This window comes from Tursiops truncatus, chromosome 1 (genome assembly GCF_011762595.2).
Source record: "Tursiops truncatus isolate mTurTru1 chromosome 1, mTurTru1.mat.Y, whole genome shotgun sequence".
NCBI classification, from domain to species: domain Eukaryota; kingdom Metazoa; phylum Chordata; class Mammalia; order Artiodactyla; family Delphinidae; genus Tursiops; species Tursiops truncatus.
This window is the reverse complement of record NC_047034.1, coordinates 140,080,207-140,100,029: the sequence shown is the minus strand read 5'-3', so window position 1 is coordinate 140,100,029 and position 19,823 is coordinate 140,080,207. Positions and strand designations below refer to the sequence as shown.

The window sequence follows — 19,823 nt, the reverse complement described above, 5'->3', positions numbered from 1 at the left end:
AAAAAAAAAAAAAAAAAAGGCTATATATACTGTATGATTCCAACTATACAACATTCTGGAAAAAGCAAAACTGTGGAGAGAGTAAAAAGATAAGTGGTTGTCAGAGGTTGAGGAGAGGGAGGGATAAATAGACAGCGCACAGAGGATTTTTCGGACAGTGAAACTACTCTGTATAATATTATAAGGGTCCATACATCTACTTATACATTTGTCCAAACCCATAGAATGTACAGCACCAAGAGTGAAATTCTAATATAAACGATGGACTTTTAGTGATTATGATGTGTCAATGTAGGTTCATCAGTTATAACAAACGTACCACTCTGGTGTGGGATTTGATCATCCGTGAGGCCATGCATATGCAGAGGCAGTGGGTATTTGTGAAATCTCTGTACTTTTCTCTCAATTTTGCTGTCAGTCTAAAACTTCCCTAAACCAAAAAAGTCTTAAAAAAAAAAAAAGTCTCCTGTTCTAGAGGCCCATCCCAATCCAGTTAAATCAGATTATTTAGGTGGTGAGCAAAGGCCTTATAGTTTTGAAACCCTCCTAGGTGATTCTGAAGTGAAGTCAGGGTTGAGAACCACATAGGCACTGGTGATAGGGATATTAAGGAGGTGGGAACAGGTCTGAGAAATCACCCACGGAATTCTTCGTCTGGGAAGAGCCTTACAAAGCCTCAATATTCATTGAAGAATAAATCGATAATTTACATATGACCCTGTAGGAGCTAAATTGGTGGAATTTGGGTGATTGCTTGGTTGCAAGGGGTGAAGGAGAGGAAGGTGTCAAGAATGACTCCCAGATCACTCTTAAAAACTCATTTGTGAGCATCTGCTCCTGACAGAGGGAGCACAAGAAGGGGAATAAGATTTTGGGAACGATAGGGAATTAATCTTTGAGTCTGAGGCTATGAGATATCAGTGGGATATCCAAGTGGAGTCTGCATTTGACATTAGATATGGAAGCCTGGAGCTTGGAAAAAAGATTTGGGAGAAAAATTTTGGACTCATCAGAATACAGGGCTGGTCTCCTTGTCTGCATAAAGCCATTGGAGAGTTTGTCACCATTCAAGAAAAGCATAGAGATGTACAAAGATAAAGAGATTGTGATGCACGTGTAGGATGTTTTCAGACTTCACACATGAAGGAATTTTGAGTTTGACAAGGTTCAGGGTGCAGTCATAGGAGTGGGTGGCTGAAGTGGAAGGGGGTGTCATTAGAACTGAGGTGGTCAAGGAGTAGAGAGGCCAGAGAAGGGTCATGAAGGTGAATGTTGAAGTCACCCATGTGGTTGTAGGATTGCAATAGCCTAGTGGATTTCAAACTTTAGTGTGGATCAGAATCAGTTGGAAGCCTTGATAAAACAGACTTCTGGGTCCCACACCCTGAGTTTCTGATTTAGTTGGTCTCAGTGGCCCAAGAATTTGCATTTATAACAATTTCCCAGGTGAGGCCGATACTGGTGTCTGGGGACCACACTTTGACAATTACTGCAATAGAGTGAAGACTGGGTCAAGGGTCAAGGTCTTCTATGAATGTGTTTGTTGGTGAGAGCAATGAAGAGGGAGTGATACCAACCCTAAACAGTTGATTTAGAATGTGGTCCTGACACTTGGACACTTCACCTGATGGTCAGTTCTTTGCCCATCTTGGGCATATATTTCTCCCTACCACCTATACCAGAAGTTTGGGGAGCCTTTATCTCCCCTTCCTGGCTTAAAGTTTTAACCTCTACCTCCTAGGGCTTTGATTTCTTGTTTGAATCAAACAAGTGCACGGAATACATTTCACCTTGATATTTGAATCAGAAATAGCTAGAGGTACCTTTACTCTAACACCAGCAACTTTAAGGGAAAAACAGAAGACTGAACTGCCAAACTGCTTTCTAACCCCAGAGGTTTCACTATGTGTTGGGGAGTGAAAAAAAGAAAAGGTAAAGAAAACACTACAGAGGCCATTTATAGATTACATGAATAATAGCCGGCATATTTCTCAAACTAATGCTCTTTCTCACAATAAACATGTTTTGCGCCTTTATGCAACTCTCTGAAACATATTTTACAAACTTTAGAAGTTAATCTTATCTATTCACATGAAAGGTCGGGAAAATACAGGAAGGACTCATAACTTCTAATAGAAGAGAATGATAGGGAATTCCTTGGTGGTCCAGTGGTTAGGGCTCTGCGTTCTCACTGCTGAGGGCAATTCAATCTCTGGTCGGGGAACTAAGATCCCACAAGCCATGAGGCGAGACCAAAAAAAAAAGAAAGAAAGAAAGAAAGAGAAAGAAGTGTAATCTTACTGGTTAGTCACATAAGAAAGCTTATTTTACATCATTGTACTTATAGGTCCAAGGAGTTTGTTTTCCTTTCTGAACAAAAACCTCTGTTCATTGTTCCTTTTTAATTAAGACAAGACAAGAAATACTTAATTGATTTTTAATCCACATTTCTCTTCTCTGGAGACATAATTTCTGATTCCACAGTCAGAATGCTCACCAGTTCCCCCATGAGGGCTTGGAACATCATGTGAAGAGGATTTCTCATGTACATTCTAATTTTTCAGAGCTCCTGTGACCCATTAAATACTACCTACTCTCTGTCCACCCTGGAGGCATAGGTATCTAGGGAAATCAAGACTCTGGCTAGGTAAGTTCAGAGCCAGAATGTTAGAACTGGTAGAGGGACCTGGGAGGTCACCCTTCCTGACCATGTACCCCCTCAGGACATTTTACAGATGATCACATTGAGCCCCAGAGAGAGGAAAGATTTGCCCAAGGCCTCAGCATTTCAGGGCTCCAAATGAAATGATAAACTGGGATTTGATAAAGGTAACAAATCCCACCTCTCCCGTGTCAGAGCCAAGGACTGGAAATCAACCCTTCCGACTTCTGGCATAGTGTTCCTCAGTCTTATCCTGAGTGTACACTTGTGTCTCAGAAGCACAGAGAGCTATAAAATCATTCTGTTTTTCTCCTCAAATCACCCTCATTTGCCTTCTGGCATCTGATAGAAGATACTAGGAAGGAAGGATAGAGTGGGAGAGTGACTTTCCCAGTGTCTTCCTGGACCAGTATCATCAGCATCTCCTGGGAACATGCTAGTGATGCAAAATCTTGAGCCCCAACCCAGACCTAACGGATCAGAAACTCTGGGGGAGACACATAGCAAACTACTTTAACAAGTGCTCCAGCTGATTCTGATAGACACTAAAGTTTATAGCGGATTCTAATAGAAAATTAATTCCACATTAGAAAGACCTCCTGTTCACCAGGTCCTTCTATCCTAAAGAGAAATTCCAATTCTTTCCAAGGCTCTGAGGTAGTGGAATGAGCTCTGGGGTCAGAATTAGTTCTTACATGGCTGACTTGTGAAGTTTCCTATCTCTGAGCCTGTGTTTTCTCATCTATCAAATGGGATAGTCACCGCTTTTACCAGCCCCAGGGGATTGTTATGAGGCTTGAACGTGAGGCTGGCTGATAAACTGCTTTCTAAAACACTGCTGTGACTTTGTAAGAGATTGCTAGAGTTAATATTTGTATTGCTACTTTCAGCTTGAAAAAAATCCCTTTGATACAGCCTAGCTCCACACAGAGAATAGCCAGCCCACCAACTAGGGTGGACTTCTCTTAATAGATACTGCTTATTGGAAACTTTTGCCCTGAGTCTTGGGTTCTGATGAGTGGTTGGAATGGAGCTCAGCACCTCATGCTCAGGAATAATGAGCTGAAATTTCATCATACCCAGTAAGTTAGTTTTCTCCCATACTGTTAAGGAGGAACTTGTTTATTTCTAACTGGGAGTCTTTTTCATTATCCAACAGAGTAGTACAAAAGGCAGTAGACCTTTAGAATGGTCCCCTCCCTTAAAGATTCAGGGCACTGACTATTAAAAATAACAGGAAATTCTGCCTTGGAAATAAGTGAGTTGTAATGAAATTCCTATTCTTTGCTTTTGTCTTTTCCCATTTAACTTTCTTGCGCTACTGACTTTCAGAATTAGGAGGAAACTGAACAATCATCAAATCCAGTTTAAAACTCATTATAGAACTCGCATCTATTATATCCCCAATATTTTGTCTCTTAGCCCCTTTTTGTACACTTCTGGTGACCGAGAGTTTACTGCCTCACGAGTACACAGCCCATTCCATGTGAGACAATTCTTGCTCTTAGAATGTTCTTCCCTTTTTTGAGCTAAAAATCTACCTTCCAATAGTTTCCCATCCTCTCTTTGCCTCTAGCTTTGCCTTCTAGAGCAAAATTGATATTCTCCTCATAATAATAACAATACGGTTATCATTTAAGAATAAAGGAGGGCTTCCCTGGTGGCGCAGTGGTTGAGAGTCTGCCTGCCGATGCAGGGGACACGGGTTTGTGCCCCGGTCCGGCTGGGCCTGTGAACCATGGGCGCTGAGTCTGTGCGTCCGGAGTCTGTGCTCCACAACGGTAGAGGCCACAACAGTGAGAGGTCTGCGTACGCAAAAAAAAAAAAAAAAGAATAAAGGAATCTTCCAAATTCTGTAAACAATTGACTTTCTAGAGAAATAAATTATCATAAACCCTGAATATCTTAGATTCAGCCTTCATTATAGTCAGAGACCAAAGGTCACAAGCTTTAATAGCAGGAATTTTTAAGGATACAAGTGTTTTTGAGAGGGTGAAGCACTCACTGAATTAACCATTAACTTCTGTTTACATAGATAAGAGGAAAGAATAGTGTTTAATTATATGCCATTTATCACTGAATTTAAGTTAAAGCTATACTTAGTCTGAATCTTTTCTCATGAAATTGAATTTCTATGTTTATAAAAGGAACAGACCTTCCCAATAATATCAAAAGGTTTATTTTGATGGTTCCAAAGACTGTTGATTTGTAACCTTGAGATTACGAGCAGTTATAGGAAACTACCTCTGTTGTAGAAGGTGACATTTGTTCACTTAAAGTTATAAACTCTGTTTGCCAGAGGAGGTTGATTATATTCACCAAACATGATGAGTAACTACTGATCTAGTTCTGATTAACTCAACAATAATAAAAGATTGTACAGAATCTCTTAAAATTAGGAACATTGATAAGTCATTCCTCATTGTAAAAAAAATGTTTTAATTGTAAAATAAATAAGAGGCTCAATCTTTTAAATTTTATTTATTTACTTTTAGAATAGGTAACACATTCTCATGATTAAGAAAATCATAAGATACAAAAGGCTAGTCTATGAAGAGTCTCTCTTCTACCTGTCTGCTGTCATCCACTTGTCCTCCCTAGCAGCAATCAGACAATCGAGGATGTCAGTTTCTGTTAAATTCTTCCAGGGATATTTTCTGCATATACAAGCAATTATGAATACATATTACTACCACCACTTCTTACAGGAAAAATAGTATGCAATATACATTGTTTAGGACCTTGCTTTTTCACTTAACAGTAGATCTTGAAGAACATTCTATATCAAAAAACTTTCTTGTTCTTTTTTATGGTTGCAGAGTAAGCTTCGTATGAATACACTATTACCGTATTTAACCAGTTTATTAATAAACTCTATTAATGTTTATGAATAAACATTTAAGTTGTTTCCACTCTTTTGCTATTACAAACAAAACTTGTACATATGCTTGAGCATATGTGTAGATAAAATTTTTAGAAGTAGAGGGAATTCCCTGGCAGTCCAGTGGTTAGGACTCCACACTTGCACTGCAGGGGGCACGGGTTGGATCCCTGGTAGGGGAAGTAAGATCCTATATGCCTCACTGTGAAAAATAAATAAATAAATAATTTTAAAAATTAATAATAAAAAAATAAAACGTCCTTGTGACAAACATTCTTTTAAAAACATTTTTTTTAGAAGTAGAACTGCTGGGTCAAAGTGAATGTACATTTAAAAATTTGATAAATACCACCTCCGAACTGTCCTCCATAAAAGTTGTTCAAATTTACACTCCCACCAACAAAATGTGAAACCACCTGCTAAAACCACCACCACACAGTGTCTTATCAGACTTACAAATCCTTGTCAATCTGACAGGTGAAAAATAGTATTTCAAAGAAATTCTAATTTGCATTTCTCTTATCTTGGGCAAGAGTGAGCATTTAAGAGCCATTGCTATTTCTTTTTCTGTGAACTTTTTTTTTTTTTTTTTTTTTGCGGTACGCGGGCCTCTCACTGCTGTGGCCTCTCCCGCTGCGGAGCACAGGCTCCGGACGCGCAGGCTCAGCGGCCATGGTTCACGGGCCCAGCCGCTCCGCGGAACGTGGGATCCTCCCGGACCGGGGCACAAACCCGCGTCCCCTGCATCGGCAGGCGGACTCCCAACCACTGCGCCACCAGGGAAGCCCCTGTGTGAACTATTAATTCATGTCTTTTGCACTTTTTCCCCATGGATTTTTGTTCTTATAGATTTCACCTCTGCTTATAAATATGACAATTACCCATCTTCCTATGATACAAAATGCAAACATATATATATATATATATATATGTATAGTCATTTTCATCTGACTCTTCTTATGGTGGCTTTTGCTTTACAGATTTTTTTTATTTCCACATAGTTGAATTTATCAGTCTTTTATAACATCTAAGTTTTGTTTTATACTTTAAAAGACCTTCCTCACTTTGAGATTATAGAAACTCCCATGGTTCCTTCAAGAAGTTTTTTTTTTTTTTTAACATTTAAATCTTTGATGTATTTGAAATTTCTCTTGGTGAACAGTGTGATGTACAGATCCACGTTAAATTTTTCTAGAATAACTGGCTATCCAGTTATTTTAACACCAAATGTAATGCCACATTTTTTACTGATTTGATACCTTTATTATACAAAATTCTCATGTATATTTGGATGTATTTTTGGCCTTTCTATTCTATTTCATTGATTGCAGGCCAACTGTGCTCCATTCTTTCTTGATGGCAGAGTACTGATTTTTTTATGGTGATTTCCCTCCACTACCACCAGGTCCTCAGGGGAAGTGATTCTCAGTTCAGACACAGACAGTAAATCATTATTGGTCTAAGCTAATATTAGTGGTCTTGTTCCCTTTGCTATTTGCTGGTTTACTCATTGCCAGTAGACTTGAGGGGAACTCTATTGAATGGCTACTAGGAATAATAAAATTCTATTAGACATACAAAGGGGGATGTTTACAAGTTGGCAGTTGGATATATAAGTTTGAAATTCAGAAGAGAGGTCTGGAATAGAGGTGTAATTTGGGGAATTATCATTACATAGATCGTATTTAAAGTAATGTGATAGGATAAAATCATTAAGGAGTGAGTATAAATGGAGAAGGTGAGAGGTCAAAGTATTGAGCCCTGGGGCACTGCAGTATTTAGTGTTTTTTTCTTTTTCTGGCTGCACTGAGAGATCTTAGTTCCCCTGACTCGTGCCCCCTGCAGTGGAAGCACAGAGTCTTAACTACCAGACCACCAGGGAATTCCTGGCATTGCAGTATTTAGAGGTCAGAGAAATGTGGAGAGACCAAGAGCAGACAATAAGACAGAAGAAGAACCAGGGCAGTGGAGTGTCATAGTAGGCAAGGAGGAGGAATTGATAAGCTGTGTCTAGTGCTCTTGGTGGGTCAAGTAACACTGATGACTGATCATTGTGAGTAAATGGACATCACTGCTGACCTTGACAAGAGCATTTCAGTGGAGTGGTGAGGAGAAAGCTCAACTGGACAGGGTTCCACAGGAAATGGGAAAAAGGAAGTGAAGACATCAAGTACAGTACAGACCACCTTTGTGAGACATTTTGCTGTAAAAAAAGAGCAGAGCAATGGGGGCTGGAGGGTCAAACTCAGTCAAGAGAGGTTTTGTTTTGTTTTAAGATGGAAGAAATACATTCATTTTGGTATGCCAACGGGAAAGGAAAACAGAAAAATCATGACATAGAAGAGAGGAGAATTGCTGGATAGATGTCTCTGAGAAAGTGAAATGGTAGGAACCTAGCACTGTGCTACTCAAAGTGTGACCTGTATACTAGTGATGGTCCACAAAAGTTTGTCACCAGTTTGTGACAGAAATCAAGAGTAAATATTTAGAAACTTTTATAGCAATTTGACAGAAAAATGTTATGTCTATTGGATCTAATAAAAACAAACAAAAAATCTGACTGGAGTAGTCAAAATTCATGGAGACAGAAAGTATTATAGAATGGTTGTTGTCAGGATCTGGTGGGAGGAGGGAATGAGGAGTTATTGTTTAATGGATACAGAGTTTCAGTTTTGCTGGATGACAAGAGCTCTGGAGTTGGATGGTGGTTATGGTAGCACAACAATGTGAAGGTAGTTAATGCCACTGAACTATACACTTAAGAATGGTTAGGAGGGTAAAAAAACTATATCTATATCTATACTTGGGCTTGCATTTTGTATGTCTGTTTTTAAATTTAATTTTCTAGTAATTTTTATTGCATTTTACAAAAATATAGGTTTATGGCTAATTGCGGGAAGAAAACAAGTCCTTTTGCACATAGTTTGAGAAGAATTGAGGAGGGTTTGACCTTAGCTAAAAGGCAAATAGTTCGTTTGTAGTAAGGAAAGGAAGGCAGAGTATAGGAGCAGAGTTACAAGCAGAGCAGAGTTATAGGTAGGTTGCAAGTCATGGTGGTGGTAGTGGTGGTGGGAACTTATAGATGTTCTCTTTTGTTTGCTTTATTTCACAGTAAATTGGAAGCGAAATCATCAGGTAAGTGAGATTGGGGGCTTCCCTGGTGGTGCAGTGGTTAAGAATCTGCCTGCCAATGCAGGGTACACGGGTTTCAGCCCTGGTCCGGGAAGATCCCACATGCCATGGAGCAACTAAGCCTGTGTGCCACAACTACTGAGCCTGTGCTCTAGAGCCCGCAAGCCACAACTACTGAGCCCACGTGTCACAACTACTGAAGCCTGCGTGCCTAGAGCCCATGCTCTGCAACAAGAGAAGCCACCGCAGTGAGAAGCCCGCGCACCGCAACGAAGACCCAATGCAACCAAAAATAAATAAATTTATTAAAAAAAAAAGAAGTATTGGAAATTTGAAGAGAGAGATATGAAATAGTTATCTGGTGGGGTACGGGAGTGATGAAACTGGAGAAATGTAGTAGGATAGCCAAGCATTAAGGGCTTATTTGATGATAATGATATCAAATGTAGGTGGAGGCCGGTCAGTATGATTTTGCATTTTTTTCCACTCTACCCCCTTTTGTTTGTTTTTGTTTTTTTTAGGTACGCGGGCCTCTCACTGTTGTGGCCTCTCCCATTGCGGAGCACAGGCTCTGGACGCGCAGGCTCAGCGGCCAGGGCTCACGGGCTCAGCCACTCCGCGGCATGTGGGATCCTCCCGGACCGGGGCGCGAACCCGTGTGCCGTGCATCGGCAGGCGGATTCTCAACCACTGCGCCACCGGGAAGCCCTCTACCCCCTTTTGCTACAGGATTACAGTTTCCTCAGGTGAGTACAGGGAAAGGAAAGAAGGACTGGAGAAATGAAGATGAATACCTAGGACTGATTTTCATAATGGACATAGAAGCTAAGCTATTCATGAAAGGAAATGAGGACATAGGATAGTGCGAAGAATAGTGAAAAGGTAGTAAGATCCTGAGTCTTGGTGGAGCTGAAGAGTTTTTGGAGTTGGGTATTAGAGGAAATGAGCTAGAAAGGAAGGAGGTTGAGGTGGGAGAGTTGGGTGATTAAAACTGAGATTATAGAGGAGTTACAGTTACTGGAAATGCGAAGACCTAAAGTATGAACTAGGAAATGAGAGGCTGAGGCAAGGGTGATCCCTAGAGGAGAAGAACCTGAGAAGTTAGGGCATTGGAGGAATCATCTAAAACAACTGAAATCACCAAGAATTATGACAATAAGAATGAATGACAATAAACCAGAGCACAGGGGTCTATAGGTGACCGAAAGGAGTGACAGCTCTAATCTCCTGTTACGTCGTGTATTTAAAGCTCTTATTTATAAGCTCTAGTTATTTGAGTAAGTGTGGCTCCTTTAAGGGCCTGGGAGGGGGAGAAGCCAGAAATCGGGGGCGGGGCAGGTGGGGGCGGTTATTGTTGGTACTCCTCCGCCGAGTCTGCGCAGTGAGAGAGAGGAGGCGGGGCCAAGCTCCTGCTGGCGGCGAGGGCGGGGCCTCGGGGGCGGAGTCTGCGCTCCGGGTCGGGCTGCGGCTGCGGCTGCTACCCTTCCAGCTTGTGAGGCAGGGAGGCCGAGGCCTGGGCCAAGCCCGGAGCCGCTGTTCATCGGAGCCTCCTGGAGCCCCCGCGCAGGTTCAGCCTGGGGGCGGGCTCAGGCCCGGCCCGCCGCGGAGCCCAGGACAGAGGTTGCATGCCCGAGGACCAGGCCGGCGCAGCCATGGTGAGGGAGCGAGGCCTGCCTGAGCCGCAGCCGCCAGCCACCCTGGCCCCCGCGGCCCTGCCCTCCCCAGCTCTGATGCCCCGTCTGCTCCTGCCTTTACCTCCCCACCTTGTTACCTCCCCCTCGGTGACCGACTCCTTCTTCCCCTTGGTCTCCAGCCACCTACTGGGGTGACAGCCCTCCCCCCCTTAATCTCTCGCCACTCGGTGACACCCTTTTTTTAAATCACCCCCAGTGACAGCTTCTTTCGCGTTCCCCTTTGCCTATTCCTCCTCGTCCTTTAACCCGACCTTCCTTTTCTCCTCTACCATTTTGCCTTGTTCTCTCTTTTGGGAAGTCTACGCCGTCCTTCTTTTTCCTCCCTCTTTTTCGCTCCTGCTCTTTGCTCTCGCTTCTTACCCCCTTTCACCATTTTATTTCCACTGCCCTCTCCTCTCTGTATCCTTTCTCCTTTTCGTCCTCCACCATCCACATTTCCTCTCCCCCTTATCGGATGTCCTCTCTTCCCCGCTCTCACAGCTGTCCCCATTTCCTTCTACGGGATTCAAGGGTTTAAGCAGGAACAATTTGAGGACGATTGCTTCCCAGGAGCTGTAGGGCGGGCAGATAGCGGGTCGCAGGCTTTCTTTCTTCTTCCTTTTCTTTTTTGTAGAGGGAAGAGGGAGATTGGAGGTGTTGGAGAGAGTCTGCAAGCCTTATTACCTAATGTCAATGCAAAACCTGAGTGATAGTGTGTTTTGGAGTGATGGAGTGAGGCATGGGGTGAGGGCCGGCATGCATACTATGGCCTTATGAGATATCTAGCCTTTTGACAGAAATAACTTAAAACGTTTTAAAATGAATGTGTTTTTTTTTGAGTATCTTTTAATGTGGAGTTACAGTTTGGGAAATTTAAAAATATTTATTTACAAGCTTTACTATTACTCAGAACAAATGGTTTTTGTTTGGAGGCAGAGACCAGAGCATCTGGAGACCGAAAATCAGCTTGGCAGTCAGATTGTGACAGTCTCTTTAATACCTTGTATTATCTTCATTTGTTTTGCCCTCTCTGCTTTTAGTTGGGAGAGCCTTACATTTGCAAATTTTCTCTCTCCTTCCTGTTTCTCTCTCTTGCCTGTTTGAAGCTTCAGTGGGTTTTTCATTGAGTTGGGTTACACATGGTTTGCAGTTCATTTAATGAACCCTTTGCTCCATTATATGCAGCAATCTAAATTTTGGTCTCTGGGAGGAATAAGACATTCTAGTCAAAAGGAAGTCCTGGTAATTATGTTCTCCTAGGAGGTTAGTTAATTTCTGTTTTTTCCCCATCTGCTTTTTTGGAAAGTGGTTTATTATAAAGTTATTTAATCGGTGAACTTTCCCTAACTCACTGACTCTGCATTTTTAGGTTGTCAATCTCCAGTGTCTGACTCCACAACAATCCTTCACATTCACAACTCATCACACTGTCATTGTATGTTAACCTGTTTCTTCCCCTGAAATGTGAGTTCTTCTAGGCAGTGACTATGCCTTACTTAACTCCTGTTATTACCAGTGCCCAGGCCAGGTAGGTGCTTGAATGATTTCACTTTATGGTCTCATTTTCCTATCTGACAAATATAATCTTGAACTGAAATTTGAGGCAACTAGTGGACTACACAGAAAGAGTGAGTTTGAGAATCTTATTTTTGGTGCAAAAAGGAAATTTAGTAAGATGTGATGATCTTCTTTTCAGAATAAAGAGCTGTCCCATCAGATACACCAAATGGCTAGATTTTTGGAAGTGTTAGCCATCCCACTGAGAATGAATGTATGAGTACAGAGGGAGTTATGAACTCCTTTTTGGGTATTTAGGATCCAAAAGTGCCGTTTGAGCTGGGCCTGAAAGGTGAGTAGGATTTATATAGATCATTTTGGGTAGGGGAAGAATGCTTTGTTGTGAATGTGAGTAGAAAGTAATTAGGATGTATTGTAGGTAGCAGGATTACCTTTATGTGACATGAAGAATGCAGGAATGAGGATGTGTAGTAGGAAATGAGACTAGAAAGACATTAGACATGGTTATGGTTTAGACTTTGTCTCCAACTAACTGGATTTTTCCTTACTTGTTAAAACACATGCACACAGTGTAAAAGTATATGTATGGGAGAGGTGAAGAGAAGGCAAAGTATTAGCTTATTATGAGCTAGGAATTATTTGTAGAGGCTACTTTAAAAAATTTCCTTGTGTAACAGGTGTAGTAGGCACTCAATAAATAGAACCAAACATTATTATAAAGCTTCGTATTTTATATTTTTCAAAATTTTCATTGTTATGTTGTGTTTTGAATAGCTAGGGGTGGCTTCCCAAAGGATCCTACTTTCAGGAAGAAACCTAAAGGATTAAATTACAGGAGTTATGTTGTGGAAAACCAGATAGAACAAATAACACATGTGAATGACCTGTAATAGTACTCTCTCTTGCCTGTTAACCCTGCATATCCTGGAGTTCTCAGCTCAAGGAAGTCAGGGAAACCCCAGCTACCCTGCCTACTCATCAGAAAAACTCCCAAACAACCCTAAGTCACACACGTCCATTATGTAACTCTCTTTCATAGAATACACATCAATTGTAATTTTGTATTTCTTGCTCTGACTTTTTGGTTAATGTCTGTCTCTACCCCCAGACCATAAAAGTCAATGATACAGAAGTGGCTTTTGACTAGCTTCTGAGGGCCAGGTAATGTTCTAGGCATTGTGGTTACAGCGGTTTTAAAAAAAAAGGCATGGTCCCTTGGGGTAAGGAAGATAGACAGTAAACAAATGTGTAATGAGAATAGTTATAAATGCTAAGAAGAAATGAATCAGGGTAAGGTATAAAGTGATATCTATTTGTGTATGGCAACTATTTTAAATAGTATGGTTAGGCAGCAACACTGATAGCTAATATTTATTGAACGTGACTGTGTATAGGCCCTGTTTTAAGTGCTTTACATATTTTATCTCATTTAATCCTCATAGCAACCCAATGAGGTAAGTATTAGCTCTTGGAAGGTAGAGACCGTGTTTGTTTGGCTCATATTGTATCTTTTTTTTTTTGCGGTACGCGGGCCTCTCACTGCTGTGGCCTCTCCCGCTGCGGAGCACAGGCTCCGGACGCGCAGGCTCAGCGGCCATGGCTCACGGGCCCAGCCGCTCCGCGGCACGTGGGATCCTCCCGGACCGGGGCACGAACCCGCGTCCCCTGCATCGGCAGGCGGACTCTCAACCACTGCGCCACCAGGGAAGTCCCTCATATTGTATCTTTAACACCTACATAGTGCCTGGTGCATAATAAGTGCTTGATAAATATTTGTTGAATGGATGGATGACTTTGGGGAGGGTCGGAAAAAGTCAGGGAGGCTTTGTTGAGAAGGGACATTTGAATTGGAGTTTTAACTTCTGGGTTTTATTGGGTAAGAGTTAGGAAAGGAAAGCCATTCTTTTTTTTTTTTTTTTTTTGTGGTACGCGGGCCTCTCACTGTTGTGGCCTCTCCTGTTGTGGAGCACAGGCTCCAAACACGCAGGCCCAGCGGCCATGGCTCACGGGCCCAGCCACTCCACGGCATGTGGGATCTTCCCAGACCGGGGCACAAACCTGTGTCCCCTGCATCGGCAGGCAGACTCTAAACCACTGTGGAGTAATTTTAATATATATATTTAATATATTTATTTTTGAATTATATATATAGGTTATTTAATAATATACTGAACAAAATACCTTAAATTTCAGCCATTACTGTTCAACAAATGACACATTAACATAAGATAAAGCATATTTTTAAATGAATATATATTACAGTGTAGATTGAAATTAATTATGCTTATGGCATCAAAATAGATAAGAACTAACTTTTTAACCTTAAATTAGGAATTCTTGCTTTTTTTGTACTTTAAAAATCAGTGGGTGTTTTTAAATTAATTTTTATTGGGCTATAGTTGATTTACAATGTTGTGTTAGTTTCTGGTGTACAACAAAGTGAATCAGTTATACATACATATATCCACTCTTTTAAAAATTCTTTTCCCATATAGGTCATTACAGAGTATTGAGTAGAGTTCCCTGTGCTATACAGTAGGTCCTTATTAGTTATCTATTTTATATATAGTAGTGTGTATATGTCAACCCCAATCTCCCAACCCCCTACCCTGCTTCCCCCTTGATAACCATAAGTTTGGTTTCTACATCTGTGACTCTATTTCTCTTTCGTAAATAAGTTCATTTGTACCGTTTTATAAGATTCTACTTATAAGCGATATTATACGCTATTTGTCTTTCTCTGTCTGACTTACTTCACTCAGTATGACAATCTCTAGGTCCATCCATGTTGCTGCAGATGGCATTATTTCATTCTTTTTATGGCTAAGTAATATTCCATTTTATGTATGTACCACATCTTCTTTATCCATTCCTTCGTCAGTGGACATTTAGGTTGCTTCCATGTTCTGGCTATTGTAAATAGCGCTGCAATGAACATTGGGGTACATGTATCTTTTTCAATTATGGTTTTCTCTGGATATGTGCCCAGGAGTGGGATTGCTGGATCATATGGCAACTCTATTTTTAATTTTTTAAGGAACCTCCATACTGTTCTCCATAGTGGCTGCACCAATTTACATTCCCACCAACAGTGTACGAGGGTTCCCTTTTCTCCACACCCTCTCCAGCATTTATTGTTTGTAGATTTTTTTTTTTTTAGATGTTGGGGGTAGGAGTTTATTAATTAATTAATTTATTTTTGCTGTGTTGGGTCTTCCTTTCTGTGCGAGGGCTTTCTCTAGTTGTGGCAAACGGGGGCCTCTCTTCATCGCGGTGCGCGGGCCTCTTACTATCGCGGCCTCTCTTGTTGCGGAGCACCGACTCCAGACGCGCAGGCTCAGTAGTTGTGGCTCACGGGCCTAGTTGCTCCGCGGCATGTGGGATCCTTCCAGACCAGGGCTCGAACCCTTGTCCCCTGCATTAGCAGGCAGATTCTCAACCACTGCGCCACCAGGGAAGCCCTGTAGATTTTCTGACGATGGTCATTCTGACTGGTGTGAGGTGATACCTTATTGTAGTTTTGATTTGCATTTCTTTAATAATTAGACATGTTGAGCATCTTTTCATGTGCTTTTTGGTTGTCTGTATGTCTTGTTTGGAGAAATATCTATTTAGATCTTCTGCCTATTTTTTGATTGGGTTCTTTGTTTTTTTGATATTGAGCTGCATGAGCTGTTTGTATATTTTGGAGATGAATCCCTTGTCAGTTGCTTCATTTGCAAATATTTTCTCCCATTCTGTGGGTTGTCTTTTTGTTTTGTTTATGGTTTCCTTTGCTGTGCAAAAGCTTTTAGTTTAATTAGGTCCCATTTGTTTACTTTTGTGTTTATTTTCATTACTCTAGGAGGCGGATCAATAAAAATCAGTAAGTTTTTATAATTTTTCTGTTTTGTTTCTAAGTGACAAAACAAAAAGAATGGTTCTAGACTGTTGCTTGCAAGCTTGTCTCCACAAATAAAACATTGGAGGTACGGATAGTTTATTTCTAATATTGAAAATCCAAATTGTATATAACTGTCATCACATTTCTTTTTTTAATACTTAAAAAAAATACTGAGATACCTTGATGTACCATTTAAGAATCCTGATAAGATAAATGCACTCATTTACTCTTATTTCATCATCAGTGCAGCTTGTGTTTCCTGTCTTTAACCAACAGTTCATTCTAAGAATAAAAATAATTTAAAATTACTGTGTTGTTCTGTATTCAGATGAAGTTATAACAACTGAGTGACTATAATATGATGAGCCAGTTTTCTCATTTCCACTAATTCACACATGTTCAGTGGATAAATTTTTGGATACTCTCAACTATTCTGTTTTTACAGGAGAAAAATTTAAATAATTATTTTATTAGATGGTCAAAAATATACAAATTGGTGTTTACATGTGTATAACTGAGTTACTTTGCTGTACAGCAGAGATTGGTACAACATTGTAAATCAACTATACTTCAATTAAAAAATATTTTTAAATATACAAAATGAAATAGGTATCAATGTTGAATTTAATGATTGAATCATCCATGAATTAGGAAATGCTGGCTAGAACACTACTTTTTGCATAGGTTCTAAAGCTAACCCTTAAAAACATATAACCAATAAGTAGCAGAAATAGTCATTATCTGCAATAGAATAAAAGACATTTTTAATGCTAATAATTAAAATGGGAAAATAATGTTAAAACAAAATTCTTTTTCTTTTTACAGAACTTTGTGTTTTTTTATTTTTGGCTGTGTTAGGTCTTTGTTGCTGTGCACAGGCTGTCTCTAGTTGTGGCGAGCGGGGGCTACTCTTCGTTGCGGTGTGCGGGCTTCTCATTGTGGCGACTTCTCTTGTTGCGGAGCACAGGCTCTAGGTGCACAGGCTTCAGTGGTTGTGGCATGCGGGCTCCAGAGCGCAGGCTCAGTAGTTGTGGCGCATGGGCTTAGTTGCTCCACGGTGTGTGGGATTTTCCCGGTCTAGGGATCAAACCCGTGTCCCCTGCGTTGGCAGGCAGATCTTAACCACTGTGCCACCAGGGAAGCCCAAAACAAAATTCGTGAATGCTGGGACATTTATTTAGAGAGCATGATCTCAAACATTTAGTGAGCACACAGTGTATCAGATGATATACTAATTAATCTTTACAGTTCCATGAGGTTGATGATGCTTTCTCATTGCACAGTTAAGAAAACTGAGGCTTTGAGAAATCAGGTAACTTTCCTATAGTCATATACCTAATAAGTGACAGAACAGGATTCAAGCACAGGTTTGTCCAACCCCTAAGTCTGTGCTATTTCAAATACCTTCCCTGTACTCTATGAGACTGTAGGAATCTAAACTGAATTCAGGCATTTAAAATATTTGTACTGTTATTTCCATTATAAAAGTAATTCATATTTATTGAATATGTCAAAGGGTATATATAATTTTATGGTTCTTGATCCATATTGCCAAATCGTCTTTCTACAAAGCATTTGGAGAGTATCAGATGTTGGTGGCATTCTGTGTTTAGCATTTAGATACCTTTTTAACATTGAAAAGCTTGAGACACGTGACAGGAATATGCTTTTAGAATACATCAGCTGGGGGAGAAAACCAAAAGGCTGGTAGAAATTAAGTATTATTTTAAAGTGATACTGTACTCTTAATTCTAACAGTATCTACTGTGCACTGAAAGTGTACATTTCAAGATATTATTGTGGACAGAGCATACTTGGTATGCATGTAAATTTGTGGACTCTTCACTATGCTTAAGGAACCTACAGTTTAGGCCCCACTAGTTTATAGTGGTCTTATAGCCCTGCTGCAGCCACACAGATTGTACTGCAGAACTCAGGTGGCAGCTGTACATATGGCCAGCAATGGGTCTACAAAGATCTGTATCCTGTGTACTTGGCAGCATCTAGCACATAGTGGGGGCTCAGCAAATAGTTTTGCATAGTATACTAGGATTCTTAAGATCTAATTTTTTTTTTTTTTTGCGGTACACGGGCCTCTCACTGCTGTGGCCTCTCCCGCTGCGGAGCACAGGCTCTGGATGTGCAGGCTCAGCGGCCATGGCCCACGGGCCCAGCTGCTCCGCGGCACGTGGGATCTTCCCGGACCGGGGCACGAACCCGTGTCCCCTGCATCGGCAGGCGAACTCTCAACCACTGCGCCACCAGGGAAGCCCTTAAGATTTAATTCTTTAATGAGCCAATCATTTTATGAGAAAAAGTCGTTTCATTTCCTGCTCAGTAATACTGAGCACACATGCTTGTTTATCGTGCCTCTAGTTTTGCTTACACTGTTACTTTAACCTAGATGCTGTGCCCTTCTTGATTATTTAACCTTCAGGTCTCCCCTTAAACCCTACCTCCTTGTGAAGCCTTCATTTACCCTCAGGCAGCCTTGGGTTCCTCCTTTCCTGTTTGCCTCCCCTGTACATTGTATGTGCTTTGGTTACAGCAGTTACCCGGTGGTCGTGGTATTTTTGTTAAGGAGGCTGGCTTTCTCTCCAGATTATGAGCGCCCTGAGGGTAAGAACAGAGTTGTATTTTTTCAGCTTCATGTCTTAAGCACTTGGCATAATGCATGAGACACAGTAAGTAAATAAATATTTGTTCAATGAAAGAATGTGTGTATTTTGTAGAGAAGTGCATAGGTGATGTTAACTGAGATGTGAGTCATGAAAAAGGGGAAAAAAAGGTGACACTCTGTACAGGTCCCCTGAGGGGAAAAAGAGTTTTGATGGGTAAGAAACTTTGGATCAGATAGTTTCTCTTACTAGCGTTAAGTGATACTTTTGACCTAGGATAAACATTTCTGTACAGAAGAGTTCATCAGAAAGAGTTGGGGAAGAAGCCAAGTGATTTCAAGATGAATTGCAAAGCAATATCCCTTTGTATAAAAATTTACAAATTATTTGTCTGTAATTTGTGGAGGTATCCTTCTGGAGAACAGAATATTTAAATACAGATAGTAAAGAATCAGTGACTGGTAAATGTAGAGGGGTGGTTAATTATTTAAACATTTTGTTAGCTCTGTATAAAGATCTTTTTTCTTTTTTCCTATCTCCAGTTCTCCCTCGTATAAACACTTTTCTTAGCTCTCAAAAGCATCTTAATGCCTGTTCAATGTCATATTCTCCTTTTCTAAGGGCATTTAAAAAAAGTTTCAATGTTCTTAGTTACGTAATATCAGTTATATTCTTTTCATAGGCCTTTTAACCTATGGCAAATCATTTTATCTCTCTGTGCCTCCATTTTTAAATCTCTAAAGTGAAAAGGTTGTATTAAATCCTCTCTGTGATCCCTTCCACCTCTTAAAAAAATGTAGTAAGATTCTAGCATGTTAAAGGTAAATATTTTAGTAAAGTAGATATATTCTATTACCTATAGTACTATGGAATCAGGGCATGCCGCTTTTTTTTTCTTTCTTCTTTATAAATTTATTTGATTTATTTTTGGCTACATTGGGTGTTCGTTGCTTTGAGTCTTTGTTGCTGCGCGCCGGCTTTCTCTAGTTGTGGTGAGCGGGGGCTACTCTTCGTTGCAGTGCTCGGGCTTTTCATTGCAGTGGCTTCTCCTGCTGTGGAGCACAGGCTCTAGGTGCATGGGCTTCAGTAGTTATGGCATACGGGCTCAGTAGTTGTGGCTCGCGGGCTCTAGAGTGCAGGCTCAGTAGTTGTGGCAAACGGGCTTAGTTGCTCAGGGGCATGAGGGATCTTCCCGGCCCAGGACTCGAACCCGTGCCCCCTGCATTGGCAGGCGGATTCTTAACTACTGCACCACCAAGGAAGTCCCAAGCTACTTTTATAGGTTTTAATTTTGTGTAAACTCCATTAATATATTACCCAATTTTTCACACCAGAAACCCTTCATTCAATTATGTTAATATTTCCATGGTACTTTAGTATTTTAAAGACACGTTCATACACATCCCATTTATTCCTCACTGCCATTTGTGAGGTAGTCGAGATGGAGGTTTAGCAT

The 19,823-nt window shown here is 40.8% G+C and overlaps 1 protein-coding gene across 6 annotated transcripts in view; it reads left to right on the top strand.

Moving 5' to 3' along the window:
- The first annotated feature begins 10,131 nt into the window (after positions 1–10,131).
- Positions 10,132–19,823, top strand: part of ZYG11B (zyg-11 family member B, cell cycle regulator) — a 78,625-nt gene continuing 68,933 nt past the window's right edge. Inside the window, exons 1-2 of one of the 6 annotated variants that reach the window (XM_019937787.3) lie at positions 10,140–10,330; positions 12,045–12,197. Coding sequence is in view for 3 of the 6 variants with exons in the window: in XM_019937788.3 (XP_019793347.1) it covers positions 10,301–10,330 (30 nt within the window). In the remaining 3 variants the exon portion in view is untranslated. Of the gene's footprint in view, positions 10,331–11,717; positions 11,877–12,044; positions 12,198–19,823 lie in introns of those variants that run through there. The other 5 variants (XM_073789729.1, XM_019937788.3, XM_019937786.3 and 2 more) reach the window with 5 other exon arrangements.